A 16,620-nucleotide genomic window follows, 5' to 3' on the forward strand; every position below is an offset into this window, starting at 1 on the left:
ATAACGTAAACCTTGGCGTAGGGCCCTGCAGACCATTTTCCATCTACAAGACACTGTTTATATGCAAGCTAATTGGAATTAATGTTGAGAGATGTCATGAGCCACTGTATTCACATCTAACCGTAGAACAGCAACTGCTCTCCTCTTGCCCAGTGATTTTGGAAATCTTGCAAAAGAAAAGCCTTCAGCTTTATCCGGGCAGATCTGTTCTTTGCAAACACCCAGTGCTAGCTGATGCTCGTGTTTCCATCCTGCCTTTGGGGTCTGATTGGCCATTGCACTAGTGAGACCATTTACAGCCATGCAGAATCCAAAGTGGATGTGAAGCTGTACTGTTCAGAGTTGGGTAGCATTGCACACCCACTTGGGGACTACATGTGGTGCAGGTCAGTAGGGAGGGAGGTCTTGGATGCTTTACTATTTTAGTTTCATTGTTTTACTTGAAAGCCAGGTGAGATGCAAGGGCCAGTTATAGTCAGGATTGCTCTTCTTTGTGTTCCGATCATTGCTCCAGCTTCTGCTTTTCTGCAATACTCTGGCACTGCCCTGGTTTCTCCCACCTGCTCTGCACACAGGTTTTACTCCAGTCTAATTGCATGTTATGGTTGTGATTTTTGTTACTGCTATAATTATACCGGTTACAACTCCAAGTATGGCTGCAGTTGTACCAGTATAAAGCTGCTGTATATCAATATAACTTATTCCCCTTCCCATGTGGGAATCAGCTATAAGCACCTTGATACCAATATAAGTGCATCCACACGTGAGGTTGGTACTACTTGAGCTGTATCTGTTTCTAAACCAATATGGTGAAAGCAGTTCAAAAACAGTGTGTAGACCAAGCCCATCCATATTTTTGTTAATAGCTCTCCATCAGGGCTGTGTGGCAGTCCTGCCTTTCTGGGGTCTCTATTGCCCTGATATGGACTCAGAGCAGGAAGCACCAATGAAGAAACAGTCCCCAGCAATCTATCTCAGGTTTACTTTAAGAGCAAGTCAGCATTGGTAGGAGACTTTGGGCTGGCCATGCTGGATGGATCCACCCAGTGGGGTTTCATGTAGATGTTGGCCTGGTCTTAAGGCAGCATTACAACTGCATGACCTTCGAAGTGGTGCTTAGAAAGTCTTCTCTACCCCAGCTGTGCATGAGATCCTCTTGCTGCATGGATGCCTCATGGGCTTTTGTATCTTTTATATTCCAAGGCTGGCCTCCTATTGCCCGGTTGTATGGCTGGGACCAAGCCAATTAGATCCAAGTGGCCAGGAGGAAGGATGGGACTTAATTCCCTTTTGTATTTGGCATCGTTTCTTGAGATTGCCCTGCAGTATGCATGTGGGGCAGCTGGGTGCCTATGTCACCCCAAGGAGTGGCCAGGACTGTGTGAAATCCTGCTGTCCCATTACAGTCGGTGATATAATAGAGCGTCCCCATGAGATAACATGGAAACTCACTATGGGGTGGGGAAAAGGGGGGGTAGTGAGAGGTGTAAGCTCCTCTCCCCCCACCCTTCCCTCCTGTCCCAGTACAAGTGCTGTCTAGTTCAGCTGGGCTGCCAAAGCAGGAGGTTTGGCTGGAGACAGATGTGCTGGGGTGGATTATAATTGTGGTCATTTGTGTTCTGGAAATGCCTAGAGGCCTTGGTTATAGATTGACACCCATTGTGCTTGGCACTGTACACACACCTCATTAGGCTTGGGAGGATTGGATTTTTAGTGGTAAATGTCCATTTCACCATACACACCCAAACAGACTAAAAATATCATCATGGATAATAATTGAAATGTACAGAGAGGCACAGTAAGAAAAACACAGCTTGAGAACTTAGTTTGATTGAAGGATATTTATTCTGATATGTAATGTTGACAATGTGTTTTAATGGTTATAAAGCTTTAACTTTTTGAATCTCAACATCTCCGATCCTTAAATAATTATTGTCTGACCCCCGCCCCCATCCCCAATTTCCCACGACTGTGAAAATTTAAATTGATTAAAAAAATTTTAAATGCTTAAAAATTCGCATCCCTGGCATCTGTGGAAAGGGTAAAAAAATAAAATTGAATTCTGCCCAGTCTGTATAATGAAAAGTCAGCCCCTGCTGCAAAGAGCACGCAGGGGAGAGGCACCTGGCTGCAGTGAGACCTGATGTACTCCAGCATCCAGAGCACTCAGCAGTGGCGAGGGCAGAGCTGAAAGTCATCGCAGAGTTGCACAGGGCATGTCGGTGCCTGGTGATGGAATTTCACTCGGTTGTTATGGAATGAGACAGCTTGGACACTTCATTCCAATTCAGTTAACATCCCCTGCCCCTTTGAGGCAGCTGGGCAGTGGTTTTGGTACTAGGCAACAGTGGCCGAGTGGCTGTTGAGGTGAAATGGTCTGTGTTTGCCCATTGGGGACCAGTGTGTCTGCCTCACCTGCACCAACAGTCCCAGAATGCTGATGTCCCAGAGGGGTGCTCATGCCAGGCTGGCAAAGTGCAGGAGAGTCCAGTCTGAGGGGTCCAACATCAATAGACAACCCCAAGTGATTCCACCATGTTTATTATTTAGTAGTATGCATTATGTAATTGCACCTAAGAGCCCTAGTCGTGGACCAGGCTCTCCTGGCGCCGGGTGCTGTACATTATTTATTAGGTGTATTACAGTGGCATGTAGGAGCCCCCAACATGGCCCAGGACCCTGTTGTGCCGGGTGCTGCACAAACACAGAACAACCAGCAGGTCCTTGCCCCAAAGAGCTGACAGTCTAATCTCAGCATCCACCCTGAATTTCTCCTCCGCCCATGCCTCTCTGTGCCCCGGACAATCCCCACCACCACCTCAAAGCAGCATCAGAGCCTGTTAAGAGCAAGAAACAGCCTTGCAAATACCCCAGCACAGTGGTGGTTCCCAAGGCTTGATTCCCTTCCTGCGGCATACCAGTACTTCCTGCTGATGTCATCCCCTGGGGGCGAATTGGCCCCCTGCTTGCCAGTTAGACGTGGCCACTTCCTAGCCCCTTCTTGCTCCACAGAGCTCTAGAATGGCAGGGGCCATACAGTACTACAGCAATCACAGGCAGCCCAGCCACTTAGGTCAAAGTGGCCACTGAGCTTGGGCACCTGACTTGTGACCGCTTGGGGCCTGATTTCCCAGGGGCTGAGCATTTCCTGCCTCTCCCCTTGACTCCGATGGGAACTGCCAGGAGCTCAGCACTGACGGGAACCAGCCCCTGGTGTCCCAAGTCAGGCGCTCCCGAAAATGGAGGTCTCCAAGATCAGTGGCATTTTGGAAAATGGCCTTTCAGCCTTGCCTTGGGGGCTCTGGCTATCCAGTGCTCTCAAGGGCTCCCCTTTGCACTCCCCAACGAGAACCCCCACAGCCAGTTTGGGAAATGCAGAATGAGCAGGGCCAGTGCATGGCGGGAAAGCCCGGATGCCTCTGAAGCCAGAAGCTGAGCATCTGGGACACTTTACCCCTGAGTACGCAGCACTTGGGAGCTTGGTACAGCCCCAGTGGGACTTACACTCCCTTCGGGGCCCTTCAGAAGAAAATGTTGTGGGAGAAGATGAGCAGAGACTCAGTTGTCTACAGCGCTTCTGGACCTGCCCAAGAAGAGAACAGCTCAAGGGGAAGTGCAGTAGCGCACAACTCAAACCAAGGTGCACCCTGCTTCTGTCCCAGGGAGCGGGGGAAGGCACACCAGGAAGATCTCACACATGTGTACAGCCCTCTCTTGCTCAGGCATTCTGCAACACACACTTCTCATGCACTTAAACACATCCCTCTCACACTCACCTCCTCTGCTCTTGAATTTGTACACACCCGTGCACTCCTTGGCAGTCATACGCCTCTCTTGCACACCGGCCCGGGAGGACATGAGCTGCAGCATATCAGAACATGACTTGAGACAGGGGCATCTCTGTTTTCATTTCACTGTCTTCCCTTGGTGGAGGGTAGCAATGGGCTCTGGTCACAGTTTGTGCATGCTGGGCTTGTTGCTTCTTACTCGTAGCAGGAACAGCAGGAGCCGTATCAGCCCGCTCAGGAAGCTGGGGTCTCTGGGCTTGTTTTACTGCAGCGTTGGTTTCTTCTGCCCAAATGCTGTTAACTAAAGTGATTTCCAGAGTGAATTCTGTGCAGTCAATGGGCATCCAGCTGCAGGACAGTCGTGGAGCATGAAACGCTTGGATTATCCTCAGCTGCTGTAGAATCATAGAATATCAGGGTTGGAAGGTACCTCCGGAGGTCATCTAGGAGATTCCACCACCTCCCTAGGTAACCCATTCCAGTGTTTCACCACCCTCCTAGTGAAAAAGTTGTTCCTAATATCCTACCTAAACCTCTCCCACTGCAACTTGAGACCATTACTCCTTGTTCTGTCATCTTCTACCACTGAGCACAGTCTAGATCCATCCTCTTTGGAACCCCCTTTCAGGTAGTTGAAAGCAGCTATCAAATCCCCCCTCATTCTTCTCTTCTGCAGACTAAACAATCCCAGTTCCCTCAGCCTCTCCTCATAAGTCATGTGCTCCAGCCCCCTAATCATTTTTGTTGCCCTCCGCTGGACTCTTTCCAATTTTTCCACATCCTTCTTGTAGTGTGGGGCCCAAAACTGGACTCAGTACTCCAGAGGAGGTCTTACCAATGTCGAATAGAGGGGAATGATCACATCCCTCGATCTGCTTGCAATGCCCCTACTTATACAGCCCAAAATGCTGTTAGCCTTCTTGGCAACAAGGGCACATTGTTGACTCATATCCAGCTTCTCGTCCACTGTAACCCCTAGGTCCTTTTCTGCAGAACTGCTGCCTAGCCATTCGGTCCCTAGTCTGTAGCAGTGCATGGGATTCTTCCGTCCTAAGTGCAGGACTCTGCACTTGTCCTTGCTGAACCTCATCAGGTTTCTTTTGGCCCAATCCTCTAATTTGTCTAGGTCTCTCTGTATCCTATCCCTACCCTCCAGCGTATCTACTCCCAGTTTAGTGTCATCTGCAAACTTGCTGAGAGTGCAGTTCACGCCATCCTCCAGATCATTAATGAAGATATTGAACAATACCGGCCCCAGGACTGACCCTTGGGGCACTCCACTTGAAACCGGCTGCCAACTAGACATGGAGCCATTGATCACTACCTGCTGAGCCCAACAATCTAGCCAGCTTTCTATCCATCTTATAGTCCAATCATCCAGCCCATACTTCTTTAACTTGTTGGCAAGAATACTGTGGGAGACCATATTAAAAGCTTTGCTAAAGTCAAGGAATAACACATCCACTGCTTTCCCCTCATCCACAGAGCCAGTTATCTCCTCATAGAAGGCAATTAGGTTAGTCAGGCCTGACTTGCCCTTGGTGAATCCACGCTGACTGTTCCTGATCACTTTCCTCTCCTCTAAGTGCTTCAGAATTGATTCCTTGAGGACCTGCTCCGTGATTTTTCCAGGGACTGAGGTGAGGCTGACTGGCCTGTAGTTCCCCGGATCCTCCTTTTTCCCTTTTTTAAAGATGGGCACTACAGTAGCCTTTTTCCAGTCATCCGGAACCTCCCTCATTCACCATGAGTTTTCAAAGATAATGGCCAACGGCTCTGCAATCACATCTGCCAACTCCTTTAGCACCCTCGGATGCAGCGCATCCGGCCCCATGGACTTGTGCTCGTCCAGTTTTTCTAAATAGTCCGGAACCACTTCTTTCTCCACAGAGGGCTGGTCACCTTCTCCCCATGCTGTGCTGCCCAGTGCAGCAGTCTGGGAGCTGACCTTGTTTGTGAAGACAGAGGCAAAAAAATCATTGAGTACATTAGCTTTTTCTACATCCTCTGTCACTAGGTTGCCTCCCTCATTCAGTAAGGGGCCCACACTTTCCTTGACTTTCTTCTTGTTGCTAACGTACCTGAAGAAATCCTTCTTGTTACTCTTGCTAGCTGCAACTCCAAGTATGATTTGGCCTTCCTGATTTCACTCCTGCATGCCTGAACAATATTTTTATACTCCTCCTTGGTCATTTGTCCAATCTTCCACTTCTTGTAAGCTTCTTTTTTTGCATTTAAGATCAGCAAGGATTTCACTGTTAAGCCAACCTGGTCGCCTGCCATATTAACTATTCTTTCTACACATCGGGATGGTTTGTTCCTGCAACCTCAATAAGGATTCTTTAAAATACAGCCAGCTCTCCTGGACTCCTTTCCCCCTCATGTTATTTTCCCAGGGGATCCTGCCCATCAGCTCCCTGAGGGAGTCAAAGTCTGCTTTTCTGAAGTCCAGGGTCCGTATTCTGCTGCTCTCCCTTTTTCCCTGTGTCAGGATCCTGAACTCGACCATCTCATGGTCACTGCCTCCCAGGTTCCCATCCACTTTTGCTTCCCCTACTAATTCTTCCCTGTTTGTGAGCAGCAGGTCAAGAAGAGCTTTTCCCCTAGTTGGTTCCTCCAGCACTTGGACCAGGAAATTGTCCCCTACACTTTCCAAAAACTTCCTGGATTGTCTGTGCACCGCTGTATTGCTCTCCCAGCAGATATCAGGGTGATTTAAAGTCTCCCATGAGAACCAGGGCCTGTGATCTAGTAACTTCTGCTAGTTGCTGGAAGAAAGCCTCGTCCCCCTCATCTCCCTGGTCTGGTGGGCTATAGCAGACTCCCACCACGACATCACCCTTGTTGCTCACACTTCTAAACTTAATCCAGAGACTCTCAGGTTTTTCTGCAGTTTCATACTGGAGCTCTGAGCAGTCATACTGCTCTCTTACATACAATGCAACTCCCCCACCTTTTCTGCCCTGCCTGTTCTTCCTGAACAGTTTATATCCATCCATGACAGTACTCCAGTCATGTGAGTTATCTCACCAAGTCTCTGTTATTCCAATCACATCATAGTTCCTTGACTGTGCCAGGACTTCTAGTTCTCCCTGCTTGTTTCCTATGCTTCTTGCATTTGTGTATAGGCACTTAAGATAACTCGCCGATTGTCCCGCTTTATCGGTCCGAGACAGGAGTCCTCCCCTCTTGCACTCGCCTGCTCGTGTTTCCTCCCGGTATCCCATTTCCCCACTTACCTCAGGGCTTTGGTCTCCTTCCCCCGGTGAACCTAGTTTAAAGCCCTCCTCACTAGGTTAGCCAGCCTGCTTGCAAAGATGCTCTTCCCTCTCTTCGGGAGGTGGAGCCCATCTCTGCCTAGCAATCCTCCTTCTTGGAACACCATCCCATGGTCGAAGAATCCAAAGCCTTCTCTCCGACACCACCTGCGTAGCCATTTGTTGACTTCCATAATTGGACGATCCCTACCCAGGCCTTTTCCCTGCACAGAGGGTTCCCTGTACAACCCTCTCCGCAAACCACCCCGTACCTGCTGCTCGGGCCAGGCAGTACCTCCCTCCTCAGTCCTCATTTAACCTTTGGAGACCACCAAGAAGGGGGCATCAGTGGCGTTTTTGTGATATGGGAGGAAGTGGCGGAGACCCCTCCTCAACCATTTCACGGGATAAGCACAGATCTGGGCTGGATTTGAACCAGTAACCTAGTAGTGAAAAATTCTGCAGCCCATTATCAAATCCCTAAGCCAGCCAGCAAACTGAGAAAGCAGCTTTGTCACATTGTATACAGATGGGCCATAAGCTACACAGCTGGCCTTGCAGTGGCTGATTGATGTCTCCTGTAGCAGCAGCAGCACAGTGTGTGTGGAGGGGGAAGGTCTGGGGGAGGGGGCACAGACTATTTTCCTTTATAGGAAGCACACCATAGCATCCAAAGTCTGCAGCACATCAACCCTAGTCCTTGCTACACTCAAGCTGGTGAGAGAATCATTGTAGATGATTTGAGTATTTAATGCTGTGAGGCAGGATGGCCTAGTGGTATGAGCACAGGCCTGGAAGCTGGGCAGTCTGGTTCTCTGCCTCACCCTTGCTGTATGAATCAAGGCAGTTTACATCACTGCTCTGTGCCTCGGTTTCCCCATGTGCAGAAGGGGGATAAAAAATCCTATCCTGCTTCGGAGGGGTGACGTGAGGCTTAATTAGTGTCTCTTTGTCCGGTGCTATGAGATCATAGGCAGTACCAGCTGTCCTAGGGGAAGGGATTAGGATTGTGTTGGAGGCACTTCTCTACATAATCAGGTCCTATCTTTCTGTGAATGAAAACCCGTTGGCACAGCCGGGGGGTTTTGCTCTTTAAAACTCCACGCACCAGCTGGCCTTCATCGTGCATTTGCTGCTGCGCAAAGGCTCCCCGTTTATAACCCAGGATCTCCTGGATTTCAGATCCTGGCAAGCACCAACTGCATCTGCCTGAATCCTGCCTGAACCAGCCCCCCATAGAAATTGTCTGAGAGTGTGAATGGCGGGGAGAGAGTGCCTCCGTGCCCTGACTTGCTTTCAGAACAGAAATGTCGCTAGTTTCATGGGGATAAGTAACAGCATCTTGTTTTTTGCTGTGTGCTGCTGGCATCTGGATCCTCTCTGCCGGGGTGAGGGTAATGCGGTGTTATGGGAAGACTAAAGAATTGGCAATGACAGCTAACCCAAATGACAAGCAGCAGAGCTGTAACTTTCTCCTGGTGTCTAGATCCTTTGGTATGTGGGCCCCTTAGAAATCCACCTTGCTAGCCTGCCCTCCTCCCCAGCACCGGGCGTCTCCCTCCACTGCCCTTCGCCCCAACAGAGATTGTATAGCAAATGCTAGAATGATACTTAGCTCTTCTTCCACACCCAGATCTCCTAGTGCTCAGGATGTACAATTCTGTACAAAGTCCAGGACTGCAATGTGGATGGGAAATTATCCAGCACAGTGGGTCTCTGTGCCCCTGCAGCCCTCCCCAGACCCCAAAGGACTCCCCTAGTGGTTCATGAGGCTCCGTGGGCAAGGCTCCCCACACATGACAGCAAGTGCTTGGCTGAGGGCCAGGCAGTGTGCATGGCAGGCCCCCAGGCGTAGCAGCATATGGCGATGCCCCTGACCACATCTCTGCCTTGCAGTGCGACGATGAGTGCTGGCTCGATCGAGCAGGAGCCGTCGCGCAAGCTGGCCTGCTGCGGAGTGCCCCTGATCACCGAGGACATGCAATCGCTGGCCATCCGCACCCTCTCTGGCACTGACATCAACAAGCACTATGACCTCATCCGCGAACTCGGCAAGGGCACCTACGGCAAGGTGGACCTGGTGTCCCACAAAAGCACAGGTGAGGCCAGCTCGGCTCCTAGCGGCCAGGCCTGGGCATTTGGGCAGGCAGGGCTTGTTGGCAACTCAGCGAGCCATGGGCTGGGAGCAGCTGGACGGGGAGGGGAGAGACAGCTGGGGTGGAGGAACCGAGCAGCCATCTGAGGTTCAGCCCAGACCTGTTAGCAGGTCAGGGAGCACTAAGATTCTTGTCCCTCTTGTTTGGCTTGGTGCCTGTCTGCTGCAGGCTGACTGATGCCCACCGGGAGTGGCTCACCTCGGGGTATTTCCAGCCACGCCAGCTGCAGGAAGTGTCAGGCTGCTGTACCCCGGCTTGGGTTCAGCTCATGGGGGAGTCAGGAGTTGCTCAGACAGGGACCCCTGAAGCAGGCCGGATCTCGGCTTGTTATCACCACGTCCCCAGTCTAAGTCAAAGGGTTTTGCTTGCAGAAACTGCACTGGCATGAGGGGTGCACTCCCCAACCCACAGCCAGGGGGCATCCAGCTACTGGGAGAGTAGCAGGTATGGCCTGTTGCTTGCCTCTTACCAGGGCCTGTGGCCACAGGGATCCACTCTGTGTGCCATTCCACTGGCTATTCTCTGGCACGCCCACAGTCCTCTGCCCCCGGTGAACTGACAGGATAGGTGTGGAGGTCTCCATGGTGTGCTGAGGCTGTGGCGGTCCCTTCTGTACAGCTCCCGATGGACCAGGCTTGCTGCTTTGAGGCTGTTCTGTAGTTCTGGGGGGGCAAAGCCCTTTGGGGAGGATGCCAGATGCTCCTGTTAGTGTCCCTGCCCAGCTACTGGCCCCAGCAGAACTGGTCAGGAATTTTTCAATGAAATGTTTTTCATCCAAATGGATACGTTTCCTGGGAAAGGGGCATCGTCGATGAACTTCTCCACTCAAAACGTTTTTGAAAAAAAGAGTTTAAAATTCGACATGAAAAATTCCACTTTTCTGGTTCAAAATGACTTTTTGTTTAGAAATTTAAGCTAATGAGAGTTAAACAAATATTGAAAAAATTGAGAAAATGGAAATGAAACAATTCCACTGACCTGAATCAATTTTTTCTCCAGATTTTCAGTTTGCACATTTTTTTGAAATTTCAACTCTTTGTTCTGATTTGGGATGGGAATATTTTTTAAAATCTTGAAAATGCTCAAGGGACAGGAAAATCTCAATCCTTGTGCTCAAAGGCCAATGTCTCCCGCACATGCCTCTCCAGAGGTCTAGTGGATGTGGGCCTGGCCCTGACAAGAGCCATGTAGAGCTGGGTTGGTACGGAGAGCAGCACCTGCTGGGACCACACTGCTAGGATGGGTGGTGCCTGAGCCGGGGGCCATGACTTTGGGAGCTCTCGGGAGAGCGTTGTGTCCGCCGCAACCTCCCCACTGGTCTGGGAGGAGTCCTATGTTGCTGAGCCTTCTCCTGAGCCTTTTGCCCTGTAGGCACCAAAATGGCGTTGAAGTTCGTGAACAAGAGCAAGACGAAGCTGAAGAACTTCTTGCGGGAGTTCAGCATCACCAACACGCTCTCCTCCAGCCCCTTCATCATCAAGGTCTTCGACGTGGTCTTTGAGACTGAGGATTGCTACGTCTTCGCTCAGGAGTACGCGCCTGGCGGGGACCTCTTTGACATCATCCCTCCACAGGTACCGGCTAGGAAGCTGCCCCAGCTCCCCTGCACAATAAACCCCTTTCCTACACGAGAAGACCTTCTTCCCTATTGACCCCCATCCCACTTCTGCTACTCTGAGACCTAAAGGCAGACTCTGTCCTCCAGCTGTGATCTCGTGTGCTAAGCAAGGGTGCTGACTGGAGTCAGCATACAAGGCGCAGGCCTGGCAGGTGCCTGAGTGCGATACCGCCACAGGAAAGCCCTGACATTCCTGTATGAGAGCGCCTGGGTCTGACTCTCCTCTTGCTAGCACCTTGTGGGTTCCTGTACACCTGGGCAAGGTGAGAGTGAGTGGAGAGCTCTGACTTGGTAGCATCTCGGGTGTTAGTGGCTCCCGCATATACAGGGTGTTCAGTAGGTGGTGCTCTTCCCCCCGACTCTGCAATCAGACCTCACCCCTGGGGACAGCATGCCTTCAGATGAGACAATTGTGTCCTGTTAATGAGCCTGTAGCAATTTTCACAAGAGCAGGGCTGTTAAATACTAACTGGGGTCACTACAACCTTCCTGCTTATGTTTGCCATGCAGTTGCAACTGGGTGCATTATGCATCACTTCCTGTCCTAAACCTTTGCCTAGTGATGCTGTGCGCTGTTACTCTGCTGGCATGTCCCACCCCAGAGGGGGCTGCATTTCAGTGGTAGGTGAAGTGATTCTTGTCTCCACCATTTGCAAAGTGCTTTGGGATCCTGAAAGATGCTAGATGAAAATAAGAAATTAATGACTATGATTCATTATCCTTACAAAAGCAGGGGGGGCGTTCAACAGTGACCAGGGGTTCATAGCCGTCTCCTGGGGCGAGCTAGCCCAAAGGGACACACAGTGCTGCTTGCTCTGATCATAAACCATTTCCCCTCTCTGCACTGAATGAACAAGGTGAGGGGGGAGAGGAGGAATAAGCAGACAGAACTGAGAGAGAACCAAGGAGAAAGGATGACCAAAGAGGAGAAAGAGATCTCCCCAAATATAATTAGACATAATTGAATTGGAAGTGTAATGAAATCGTAATGTAAAGCGGATAAAGGAAAATGTGATTATACAGCTTCAGCGGGTGCTGTAGCAAAGACAAGAGACAGTGTGTGTGTGTGTCTGGGGGGGTGAGTCCTTGAAATGCCCTCTCCTTTGTGACACAGGAAATTCTAGCTCCTGTGTGCCCCTCACCAGTTTGATCTTTGGGAGGCTGGCGTTGGTGTCTGCCATTGGCCCAGGATTCAGACTAGCCTGGGCTCTGGCTAAGATCTCTCCTGTGGGATGGGTTCGGGACTGGTTCCACCAGGCCTGCTCTGGTCTCCAAGGTGGTCGTGAGGGGTAAAGACCTTGCCCCCTGGAAAAGAAGGGGAACTGTATCCCCAGCCCTGCCCAGTGGCTGGCAGTTCTCACCCAGCCGCCTGATCGCCCCCTCAAACCCTTGGTGTGTGGGAGGGAGGGAGGGAGGGAGACAGTTTGTTGGCTGCCATTTCAGGATGGTGTCAGTTTCCAAATTTCCACCCAGCTTCTGTGTTGCACATGGATAGGGACCCGAGGCAACGCTGCCATGAGAGACACTAGAGGTGGAGAAGGCCTTTTAGGTCACCTAGTCCATCCCCTCCCCACTCAGGGGCCAGTGTTGGGTTGTTCTCCAGGACCTTGGCCCATGCTAAATGGAGCTGCCACCACTTCCCTTGGGAGCTTATTGTATGTCTCCCTGGACCGCTCCGCCTTAGATATTTCTCCTGAAGCTCAGCCTAGACTTCCCTTTTGTCAGTCTCCTTCCTCTTACCCTGCCCAACCCCAAAGCACCTTAAGCAATTCCTCTCCCTGCTCTCACATGGACACCACGACCTCCTTTCCTCCCTTTCACACCGCCTCGGCCAAGCACCCTTCATCTCGCCTCCTCAACCAGCCCCTCTAGCTCCATCGCTCTTCTCAGCCAGCTTCCTCCGGGTCCGGGGGATGCTCAACCCCCTCACTCCACCCCAGACCCTGCTCCCATCCCACCCCTTCCCCCAAGCCTCCACCTCCACCCCACCTCTTCCCGCCCCCGCCTCTTCCCACCCAGTTCGCCCTCTCCCTCCAGCATGCCCCATCCCTACTCCACCCCCTCCCTCCCAGCACCTCCTGTACCGGGCAATTCTGTGAAACAGCTGATTGAGTAGTAACCAGGAGCATGGGGCATGTGCCATTTCGGAGTGACACACTTCCATCTGTGTGAGGGCACATGGAGGCCTGGGGAAGGAGGAGCTTAAGCTCTGATAAAGGAATTATAGTAGGACCTCCTTAATTCAAGCTCCTAAGGGGAGAGTCTTTGTGTGACCTGAAATGTGCCAACAGGACATGTCTGTGATGGGTCCCATACACCTTGTGAGCAGCCTGGCAGTCAGGGACAGTCCCCAGGAGAGCCAACCTGTGTTAATCCATTTGCTTCTGTTGTTCTGTGGCTTAACCCCCAGTGCCTGCCTGTCTGACTCCACGTGTGACCCCCCACCCCTCATCCCCATGCCCGGTGCTGATGCGCTGTGTCTACCCTTATAGGTGGGCCTCCCCGAGGACATGGTGAAGCGCTGCGTGCAGCAGCTGGGTCTGGCCCTGGACTACATGCACAGCAAGAACTTGGTGCACCGGGACATCAAGCCGGAGAACGTGCTGCTCTTTGACCGCGACTGCCGCCGGGTGAAGCTGGCTGACTTCGGCATGACCCGCAAGGTGGGCTGCCGGGTGAAGCGCATCAGTGGCACCATACCCTACACGGCGCCTGAGGTGTGCCAGGCCGGCCGGGCCGAAGGCTTCGCCGTGGACACCAGCATTGACGTGTGGGCCTTTGGGGTGCTCATCTTCTGCGTCCTGACTGGCAACTTCCCCTGGGAGGCAGCCTCTGCCTCGGACACCTTCTTTGAGGAGTTTGTGCGGTGGCAGAAGGGGCGCCTGGCAGGCCTGCCATCCCAGTGGCGGCGCTTCACAGACAGCGCCCTGCGCATGTTCCAGCGTCTCCTGGCCCTGGACCCTGAGAAGCGCTGCCCCGTCAAGGAGGTCTTCTACTTCATCAAGTATGATCTGATGTCAGAGGTGCGCCGCCGGCCCTCCTACCGCTCCCGCAAGCATGCTGGAGATAAGCTCTCTGCCGGCCCCCACCGCCATGAGACGCCCAGCTCCTGCACCCCTACCCCGCTCAAGAGAACCATCCTGACAGAAGGCAGTGGCCCCCGGCTCTCTGCCTCCGAGCCAGGCCTGCCCTCCCCCGGGGGAGCTAGCCGGACGGACGGGCGGCAGGACAAAGGCAAAGGGCAGATGGTCCTGGCCACAGCAATAGAGATTTGTGTCTGATGAGGGCTCAGTGGGAATGAGGGGACAGCTGGTCCTCGCGACACGGCTCTGCTCCATACAGCCTGCAACGATGATGTCAGCACCCCTGCCTCCCTGCCCCACTGGTGAATGGGGGTCAAGGGGGGCAGAGGGGATTCCTTTTTGTGTGAAAAGGGACCAGGAGCCGTGTCTCCCAAAGCAAAAAATACTCACACTGCTAGTACTCACTGATACTGAGGATGCGACGTACAGCTAAACCCTGGAGGAAAGGCCAGAGTGCAGACACAGAGCCAGGCAGAAAGGCCCCGGCTTGGTGGCTGGGAAGGACCATGTGTGGCATGGCGGCCCCTCCCCCTCACGTCTTCCATGATTGGGGTTGGAGGCTCTTTCCCCTGACACTCTGCACTGTGCCCCTGCTTTGTCAGTGGGGCCTGGGAGGAGTGCTGAGGCTCCTCCCATTGTTGGGGGTGGGCAGGGACTTTCACAGGGATGAGAGCGGGAAGCCACAGGGGTGCAGGGAGGAGGAAATCGGCACCGAGTCTTGGACACACGGATGGGTGGCCGTCTTGCGGGCAGCAGGGGCTCAGCAGGGATGTCACAACCATCAGGCGTGTCAGGGGGTTGGGGGATTGGATGGGGTGGGGCTGCCAGTGATGGGTGGTTTGTAGTTAATAAGCAACAAGGCTGCAGCAGGCGTGGGGCTCTGGGGGCCATGGGGGGCCCGTATCACTGTCAAGGCTTGGTATGTAAACTGGTGCATTGTCCCCTGGGGCAGGGTGGGTGCTGGGACTCTGGATCTTGCTAGAGGATCCCTGTGAGAGAGCGTGGGGCCAGCACCCTCCCAGCGGGCACTGCAGCAGCACTGCCCTCCAGCACTGCCTGCTGTCACTCTTTTGTTGGCTCTTTGTGTCCGTGCTCAGGCCCGGCGACTCTCCTGTGATTTCCCTGGAGTGGGGGCTGGCGGGGCGGACTCCGGGGGGTTGGGTGGAAGGCTCATGAGCCCAGTCTGTGGAGGAGGCCTTTGGAGAGATTGGGGGGGCAGCGTGCACCAGCCTGTTTAATAGCAAGCAGGCTATGGTTCTGCCCCATCCCCCACTGCCATCCTGGTTGGAGGGCTGTCTGTGATGGGGAGCAGGAGATAAAGCAGAAGCCAGTAAGCCTGGTTGAGCCACTGGCCTGTCTGTAAAGGGGGTGTCCTCAGGTCCAGTTCTCTGACAGCCTGAGCCCAGCCATGTCCAGGGCACGTCCCCCAGGGGTGGGGAGTCGGGCAGCCCCAGCTCCTGCTGCTCCCCTCCTTGCTGAGGGATCCTGAGGACACTCCCCTCTGTGCCAGTGGGGGAAGCAAGCGCTAAATGTAGCAAATGTCGGTGTGTTCCATGTGTCAGTGTGTGTCGAGCTGGCTGGGCCCGGCTGTTGTCATGATCACCCTTCCCAGGGAACAGCCTCCCCCTGTCCCTGACCCCAGTGGGCCAGCTGGGCACTGGGACCCATATGGGGAGCAAGGGGGCATAGCACATGATGCCTTGTGAGGAGTGGAGACCTAACCCGTTTGGTCTTAACTGGAGGGACGTGGGCAGCAGGAGAGCTGCCGTCAGGCTCCGGATCACCTGTTCCGTGGAGTTTCTGGTGGCTGCAGTGGTTAGGCTCTCATCAGCATGCAGTGCTAGGCCGTATGGGCTGGGGCTTGGATGGCAGGCAGGGGCCTGGGAAGGGGTGCTCACAGATACCCCTGAGGGGCTTGGCCTGGCACCTGCTTCCTGGCCTGGATGGCTCTTGCTTGCGTCTGCCCCTGGGTTGAAGGCACAAGGGACAGGTGAGGCCAGCCTGAAACAGAGCCAGCTGGTGGGGTTGCCCAGGGCAAACCAGTAGGCATTGGCATGGGGGTTGGCATAGCACCCATCCCTTAGATGGATGCGTTGGAGCCAAACCCCCAAGTGATGGCCAGAAGGGAAAGCTATTAACTGCCCCCAAAGTCTGGCCAGTTTCCATGACAAGCTGGAGGCAGCAGGGGGTGCTGCAGAGAAGAGACGGAAGGCGGTGGCGCTGTCAGGGCAGGCGAGAGCCCTGTGTCCAGGGTGCTCTGGATGACTCACCATGCACTGCACTAGGAGCGGCGTGAAGGGTTGAGTGGGGCTGCAGGGAGGCAATGTCCTTAGTATGCCAGGCGCTGCTGCACCATAGGCCCCTGGGGAGATGGGCTGAGCTGCCCTAGCCTCTAGAATGCATCCACTTAGACCCAGTCCACACCCAAGCTGCTGGCCAGCTCCCAGCCCTAACCCTCCGTGCCCCACCAGTGCCATGGTGAGCCCTGTTCAGCCACTGTCACACCCTGCAGCTAGCTCTCCCCTAGCCAGGGCTCTGCTGGGAGCCCACTCACTGCCAACAGATGCCCATGGCAAGGCCGTTTGATGGAGGCACAGACACCTCTAGGGCAGTAGCTTCAGTGGCTTGGGAACAGGCAGGTGGAAATGACATCCCCCCATCCCTCCCCCCCGACATGGTTGCCTCTTAATGTGAGCCTTCCACAGCCACATGCTGAGT

General features: G+C 53.3%; 1 protein-coding gene across 4 annotated transcripts in view; it reads left to right on the top strand.

Moving 5' to 3' along the window:
• SBK1 (SH3 domain binding kinase 1) overlaps positions 1-16,171 on the top strand; it is an 80,879-nt gene extending 64,708 nt beyond the window's left edge. For all 4 annotated transcript variants that reach the window (XM_039493104.1, XM_039493106.1, XM_039493105.1 and 1 more), the window contains 3 exons: positions 8,942-9,144; positions 10,573-10,775; positions 13,312-16,171. In XM_039493104.1, the coding sequence (XP_039349038.1) occupies positions 8,942-9,144; positions 10,573-10,775; positions 13,312-14,100 (1,195 nt within the window). In that variant the 3' untranslated portion in view covers positions 14,101-16,171. The remainder of the gene's footprint in view (positions 1-8,941; positions 9,145-10,572; positions 10,776-13,311) is intronic.
• Positions 16,172-16,620: the final 449 nt, after the last annotated feature.

Source organism: Mauremys reevesii, linkage group 10, assembly GCF_016161935.1.
Source record: "Mauremys reevesii isolate NIE-2019 linkage group 10, ASM1616193v1, whole genome shotgun sequence".
Classification (NCBI taxonomy): Eukaryota; Metazoa; Chordata; order Testudines; family Geoemydidae; genus Mauremys; species Mauremys reevesii.